At 48.2% G+C, this 8,089-nt stretch overlaps 1 protein-coding gene across 1 annotated transcript; it reads right to left on the reverse strand.

Annotated features, from left to right (window-relative positions):
• Nucleotides 1–2,155: 2,155 nt before the first annotated feature.
• On the reverse strand, nt 2,156–6,314 carry LOC142217277 (uncharacterized). Its single transcript, XM_075285470.1, has 3 exons — nt 3,478–6,314; nt 2,286–2,805; nt 2,156–2,185 (listed from the first exon to the last, which is right to left on the reverse strand). The coding sequence occupies exons 1-3, from the start codon at nt 6,297–6,299 to the stop codon at nt 2,156–2,158; spliced, it is 3,372 nt and encodes a 1,123-aa protein (XP_075141571.1). The 5' UTR covers nt 6,300–6,314.
• Nucleotides 6,315–8,089: the final 1,775 nt, after the last annotated feature.

Consider the following 8,089-nt stretch of genomic DNA (forward strand, 5'->3'; position numbering starts at 1 on the left):
TCTCTAAAATATTATCTGCTGGGTAGAAAGTTTGTGTTGGTGACAGATCACGCTCCACTGGCCTGGATGAAGCAAAATAGGGAGAGAAATGCCAGGGTGACCAGATGGTTTCTCTCTTTACAAAATTTCTGTTTCAAACTTGAACCAGGCAAATTACAAGGAAATGCGGATGCATTGTCCAGGGTCTGCTGTCTGTTCAGTAAAAATGCCCAGACCTCTGGTCTGGAGAAGAGGGGGGGGATATGTGGTAAAGTGTACGGTAAGGTGGTGGATGGCGTGTATATCTCGCCTGGTTTCCTCAGCCAGGTGAGATAAAGGAAAGCCAGGGTAAGCATGTTCTAGCAGAGCATAGTCTGCTGGAACTCTTGTTCCGTATTATGGGCTGGCTTTTCTGGACTGGAGGGCAGGTTGGTAGTGGGAGCCTTCCAGTCCACACCCTTACTCCACCACGGGTTTTGCCCTGAGTCTGGGGCATCCACAGGTGAGCTTCCTTAGGGCTATTTTACTGGGGAAGGAAGCTCAGTTAGGAGCCTGATACACACAAGGAGTGTGTGAGGAAAACACTCCTGAGGAAAAACAGGTACCTGGTGGACTGGGACCTGCTTATATGGTGACTCAACCTGCTGTAGGTCAGAGAGGTAACCTGCTGTATAGCTAGAGCCGGACAAGGCTTAGGTTTTGTTTGTTGTTTTGTTTCTTTGCTGGCACAATGTTTTATGCCGAATGCCCAAATAAAACACTGGACTTTGTTTATTCTACTACCTGTCTGCCTGGTGTCATTGCCGTTCCCAACCGTGTGAGCTGAACCCCTTACAATATATTTTACAGTGTATATATATTTATATATGTGTATAATACATTGTGTGTGTGTGTGTGTGTGTGTGTGTGTATGTATGTATGTATATATATATATATATATATATATATATATATATATATATACACTCACCGGCCACTTTATTAGGTACACCTTTCCAACTGCTCATTAACACTTAATTTCTAATCAGCCAATCACATGGCGGCAACTCAGTGCATTTAGGCATGTAGATGAAAGAGGACCAAGGGCTGGGTCCACAGGTTCAGCAGGTACACGATGCCACACAGACGCACACAGTGTTTTAATCCCCAGGACAAAGTTTACTGAATAAGTCACAGAATAGCGATCTGGGAAAACATGTAACACGGTATAAACAGAGAAGAAATACAAACTAATATGCAACAGAATATTGCAGCAAACTAACACTATACTCCTAGTTCCCACAGTTACTTAACAGGTACCAGATACAAGTCCTTTAAGAACACGGTTCTCCTGGATCGGTCCCTCGTTGGGGTGCACCCTAAGTATTGCGCAATACTATTTGTAATCCACAGTGAAATGGGGTCTTCACATAAAAGTACAGTTATATCCTATGCTCCAGTTCTCCACTTAACAGACAGGCCAATTTCCCAGATGATAAGGTGTCAGCGTAAGAGTCCCTTATATATCACCACGTGGAACACGTGGACGCGGCCAAGCCGTACTTACAAGTCCTTGAGGCCTTCCTCTCATGTGGTCTCCTTTACCTTCTGAGCTTCAGAGCTTTCCAGACTCAGTCCCAAAAGTAGCACCACAGACTCTGTGTCTCCAGACTCAGTCCACAGCCAGCATGGCAGTTCTTCCATCCAGCAGAGCACAGGCTGCCTTCCAGCATGTCAGGTCTCCACTTTCCCCTCAGCACATCACCTCCAGCCAGGACCCCTCTCTCCACAGAACTCTACTTCCTGTTTCCTGGTAATGGATGATGCAAAAGACTATCTCCAGTGCAAGGTATCAAAACTGCAATCCCAGCACACTGCCAGACTTGTAGGAGTCCAAAATGTCCCAGTAATTATCTGTAATCAGAGTTTGCAACCTCGAACAATATTTACATTCTGAAGAATTAATTGCATTAATTCCCTATGGGCATTTATTAATTTGCTGCCACCTACTGACCAAAGTTAGTTACTGACAGTTTACTACATCACACCCTTACATGCCACCCCACTAAAATGTTGGCGTCCCGACAACTCTACCAAATAAAATCATCAGCTGCATAGCGCTGAGGGGGGATACCTGCCGTGGAGCGCTCCGACCTGCGAATGCCTGGGTTTGGTGTCACTGGTGTAGGAACTGTATTCAACTCCTCTCGGGGTAGTACTGCAGTTTCTGGGATATCATTTGTCACAGGACATTCAGGAGTAGGCACTTCATTCGTCTGTACAGGCGGCATAGTGACCAGCCACCACTCGGTGTCTCTTGAACGCACTGGGTCTGGACGTCTTTGCTCAACTTCTCCAGTATTTTCAAGCAAGGACCGTCCCTCAGAAAGACATGGTCTCAGCATGTTACGGTGTAACCTCCGAGTTGGCCCATCAGAGTTTTCTGCTTGGACATCATAGACTGGACCTTCTGAAAACACTTGTCGTTTCACAATGTAGGGCTGTGATTCCCAGCGGTGATCCAATTTGTTAGTGGGCCGCCTTTCACGAACCAGTACTCTTTCACCTGGTAACAATGGTACTGTTTGCACCGGTTGATGATCTCTAGGGACTTGCTTTTGCAATCTCTCATTGACCACCCGTTGGATGGTTCTCAGTTTGTCTCGGTGTTCCTTCACCCAAGATTCAGCGGTTCTAGTTATCTCTTCAGAAGGTGGGTTGAGATTCATTTCCGTGATTTCCTGTCCAGGACGACCAAACAGCAGCATGTACGGGGTATAGCCAGTAGTGTTATGAACACGATTATTGTATGCCCAGAGCAGCTCGGGCAAATATTCAGGCCAGCGCCTTTTACGATCTGTTTCCAGAGTACGGAGCATCTGTAGAAGTGTTTTGTTGAACCTCTCACAGGCTCCATTGCCCTGCGGGTGGTACGGAGTTGTTCTTGACTTCTCCATCCCATACAGTCGACATAGCTCTTCCATCAGTTTCCCTTGAAAGCAAGCTCCTTGGTCAGAATGAATTCGTTTCGGGCATCCATACACCTGGATGAAGTGTCTGCACACTGCACGGGCGGCTGACTCTGCCGTCTGGTCACGGGTTGGTACTGCCACAGAGAACTTTGTGAAGTGATCCGTCATCACAAGGCAATACTGATGCCCACTCACTGATTGTCCGATTAAGATGTAGTCAATCATCAGAATTTCTAGTGGTGCGGATGTATGAATCACTTGAATGGGGGCCCGCTGCTCTGGAGGTTTCGCCAGCTCACAAACTCGGCATTTTTGGCACACTTCCCTGACAATTTGCTCCAGCCGGGGACAGTATACGAATCTCTGCACCCACCTGTACGTTTTCTTTGCTCCAAAGTGGGCACCCTTCTCATGTCCCTCAAGGGCTACTCTTCGGGCCAAGACACCTGGGATCACTATTTGCCACCTCTCTTCAAGATCTGTCGGCAGGAACACTCTCCGATACATGACCTCATTTTGAATTATTAGCCGGTCCCATTGTTGTAACAGTTTCCATCCGTCTGAAGACAAATGATTTCGCATGTCAAGATTAGGCCAGGTTTCCATTTTAACCCAGTATTTTATTTTCCGTAAGTCCGAATCATCATCCTGCACCTGTGCCCATTCTTCTTCAGTCTTCCCTAATAGCACCGTGCCACCAGTAGCCACCCCACTTGAGCTTGCCAAGGGTGACCGTCGGGGCACTCGACTGAGATCAGGTATTTCAGTTCCTTCATTTTCTTCGTCGACCTCTCTGACTGGCACCTCCCAGGTGACTCTAGATAGTGCATCAGCATTGGTATTGTCTTTGCCAGCACGATATTTGATGGTATAGTTATACTTCGCTAGTCTAGCCATCCACCTCTGTTCTAGAGCACCAAGCTTTGCATTCTGCAGGTGGGCCAATGGATTATTGTCTGTTCGTACTAGTACATGGGCCCCGGTCAGGTACCCTGAGAATTTCTCGGTCATCGCCCAAACCAACGCCAACAACTCGAGCCTGAAGGAGCTGTAGTTATCCGGATTCCTCTCAGAGTCCCGTAGGGATCGACTAGCATATGCGATGACTCGTTCTTGGCCTTCCTGTTCTTGAGCTAACACTGCTCCTAATCCGTGCAGGCTTCCATCGGTATACAGGATGAATGGCCTGTCAAATTGAGCAAATGCCAGGATGGGAGCGCTAGTCAGGGCCTTCTTTAGTTCATCAAATGCTTGTTGCTGAGGCGGCCCCCATGAGATAGGGCGTGTCTTCGGACCCTGGGAAGTCCCTCTCAAGAGTTCATGTAGTGGACCAGCGATTTTCGCAAACCCTTTTATAAATCTTCGGTAGTAACCGGCCAGTCCCAAAAACGCTCTCACTTCCCGAAGTGTCTTGGGCTGAGGCCACTTGCTCACGGCCTCCACCTTACTATCTGCAGGACGAACTCCTTCAGCAGATACCTCATGTCCCAGATACTCTATGCTGGTTTGAAAGAGATGGCACTTTCTTGGTTTGATTTTAAGGCCATGAGCGCGGAGCCTACTGAGCACTTGCCGCAATCTCCTCAAATGTTCTTCAAATGTGGGTGCATGGACTATCACGTCATCCAGGTATATCAGTATCGACTCGAAGTTCAATTCACCCAGGCAGTGTTCCATCAGACGTTGGAAGGTACCCGGAGCATTCGTCAGCCCAAATGGCATTCTGTTGAATTCGTACAGCCCCATCGGTAGAATAAAGGCAGTTTTCTGCCTATCCTTTTCTGCAACAGGTACCTGCCAGTAGCCGCTTGCCAGATCTAGGGTTGAGAAATACTTGGCACGCTGCAAAGCCGTCAATGACTCTTCTATCCTTGGCAGGGGAAAGGCATCCTTTACTGTGGCTGCATTCAATTTTCGATAGTCCACACAGAACCTCAAGGACCCATCTTTTTTCCGCACCAAAACCACCGGCGCAGCCCATGGGCTTTGGCTTTCCTTCACTATCCCACTGTCTATCATCTGAGACAGCATGGTCTTCACCTCTTGGTAGAGAGTAGGTGGGATCTGCCGGTATCTTTCTCGTATTGGGGGAGTATCCCCAGTGGATATTTCGTGCTCAATGGCCGTTGTGCACCCAAAGTCTTCCTCACTCCGAGAGAAAGCAGATTGAAACTCCCACAGTACGGCTTCAATTCTTTCCATTTGATCAGAGGTGAATTGGCTTGCATCAATTTCCATTTGCTCCAAAATTCGCTGGCCATTCCACTCAGGTGTGGGCTCCTCTTCAAAATTCTGGTCCACTGCCAAAGTCCAAGCATCACCTTTCACTACCCGTAGGGCTAACTGTCTACCTGTGAGTGTCTCTGCTTGGAGCACATGCAATTCAGCCACTTTCTCTCCTGCATGAAATGTAACTTCATAATCATGTACGTTGATACACCGGACTAGCACTTGTCCATCTGCAACTGATACAATTGTTCTGGCGATCACTGGACTTCGGCTAGCTTCTGACAAGCCCAGGGGTTCAATTAGCACATCTATGCCATTCAGCTTCCGGTTTCCTCCAATCGGCATACGTATTATCTTCTCCTGACGTGGGGGTACGGTGCAAGTAGTCCCATATGGAGCATATACTGTTCCAATGGGTTTACCCACAGGGGTGCTTTTACAGATACCGCATGCTCTGATCAAGCGCTGGAATGCTCTCCGGGTGGGCTTATGGGAAGTTGCTTTCTTCCAATAACCAGGGCCCTCTTTTGAAAACATGACTTGATCTAGTTCTCGCAGGATATTCATTCCCAATACGACTGGGGCTTCATCTCGAGCTGGCTTCTCCACCAGCACCACTCCCTTCTTGCCAACGTCTTGTCCGCATAGCTCTATTCTCATCCAAGCTACTCCGAACACAGGTATAGCAGTCTGGTTCACAGCCGTCAACTTAATCAAAGTGTCCTTCTCAGGTTTCATCAGATGGCCGAAGTTTCTCTCAAAGAATTTCAAAGGCATCGTGGTTACTTCTGATCCTGTGTCTATAAGACATCTCACCCATTGTCCTTCAATCAGCACTTCCAAGTAAGGGCTTTCGGCCACAAGGTCCCGAGGGTCTTCAGGGGCGTCCTGGCACTTTACTTCCCCCGCGGCATGCCCCGCTGCCACAGGGAGTTCCCGTTTAACGGAAGACATTCTGGGTTTGCGTGGTTCCTCGGGCATTGCCGGGCGATATGTCCTCTTTCTTGGCATATCCAACACTGGGGGCCCCTTGCCCTCGAATAACTTGCAGAACCCCAAGTCTGTCCAGGTGTAGGTGGATACGGACTGGGGTGATGCATGGTGAAGTTTCTTGTTCCCTCCTCCAGAGGAGCTTGACATGGTGCAGTAGCCATCAGAGCAGCACCCCTTTCCCAGTGTTCAGGCGGAACTGGGGCCTGTAACCGTTCCAACTGTCTCTGAATTTCTCCCACCGATGTGCTAAGTACCTTCACCAACTCTCGCAAATCTTCTTCATTGGAAGGAGTTCTCTGACTTGCTGCAGACTGCATTCTCACGTTGTACACTCCATACTCTTCTTCTTTATCTCGAGCCACCGCTTCTGCTTGTATCCTCTGGAACTGTAAAGTAGCATCCACCCGGATACGGTCCTTGAGCACCTGGCGCAGAGGAGGGCTTCGCAAACCGAGGATGAACTGATCCCGGAGGATTTCATCTCCATTTCCAAGGTCATTAGCACCCCTGGCCTCTCTCTTTCGTACATGTGACCAAATCTCCTGGAGGGCATTGGCAAATTGGGGGATGGTCTCATCTTCACGCTGGAAGCGAGTGAAGAAGCGGGATCTAAGGCTACCGGTACTGGATGTTTCTCCATAAATGGACTCGAGGATCGAGATTATAGATTCCAGTGTCTTCCTTTCTTCCTCAGGGCGCAGCATTACAGTGCGTCGGGCATCTCCTTCCAAGGCATTCAGCGCCACATCTGATTGCAGATCAGGAGCCAAATTATATAACCGGAGGGTGCTTTTAAGATGTGCAACCCAGTCTTCTAGTGGCCTATTCTGACCATCATATCGTACTAATTGACTCAAGATCGCCCCTGCAGGCAGACACATAATCGGAGCTGCTGCCATGGCAGGAGGGTTGACTGGGGCCTCAGGTGGAGCTTCCCCGGACTCTGAAGCGTTCTGCATGGCGATCAATGTACCCTGCTCGCAGCGCCAAATGAAAGAGGACCAAGGGCTGGGTCCACAGGTTCAGCAGGTACACGATGCCACACAGACGCACACAGTGTTTTAATCCCCAGGACAAAGTTTACTGAATAAGTCACAGAATAGCGATCTGGGAAAACATGTAACACGGTATAAACAGAGAAGAAATACAAACTAATATGCAACAGAATATTGCAGCAAACTAACACTATACTCCTAGTTCCCACAGTTACTTAACAGGTACCAGATACAAGTCCTTTAAGAACACGGTTCTCCTGGATCGGTCCCTCGTTGGGGTGCACCCTAAGTATTGCGCAATACTATTTGTAATCCACAGTGAAATGGGGTCTTCACATAAAAGTACAGTTATATCCTATGCTCCAGTTCTCCACTTAACAGACAGGCCAATTTCCCAGATGATAAGGTGTCAGCGTAAGAGTCCCTTATATATCACCACGTGGAACACGTGGACGTGGCCAAGCCGTACTTACAAGTCCTTGAGGCCTTCCTCTCATGTGGTCTCCTTTACCTTCTGAGCTTCAGAGCTTTCCAGACTCAGTCCCAAAAGTAGCACCACAGACTCTGTGTCTCCAGACTCAGTCCACAGCCAGCATGGCAGTTCTTCCATCCAGCAGAGCACAGGCTGCCTTCCAGCATGTCAGGTCTCCACTTTCCCCTCAGCACATCACCTCCAGCCAGGACCCTTCTCTCCACAGAACTCTACTTCCTGTTTCCTGGTAATGGATGATGCAAATGACTATCTCCAGTGCAAGGTATCAAAACTGCAATCCCAGCACACTGCCAGACTTGTAGGAGTCCAAAATGTCCCAGTAATTATCTGTAATCAGAGTTTGCAACCTCGAACAATATTTACATTCTGAAGAATTAATTGCATTAATTCCCTATGGGCATTTATTAATTTGCTGCCACCTACTGACCAAAGTTAGTTACTGACAGTTT

Source organism: Leptodactylus fuscus, chromosome 8 (assembly GCF_031893055.1).
Source record: "Leptodactylus fuscus isolate aLepFus1 chromosome 8, aLepFus1.hap2, whole genome shotgun sequence".
Taxonomy (NCBI): domain Eukaryota; kingdom Metazoa; phylum Chordata; class Amphibia; order Anura; family Leptodactylidae; genus Leptodactylus; species Leptodactylus fuscus.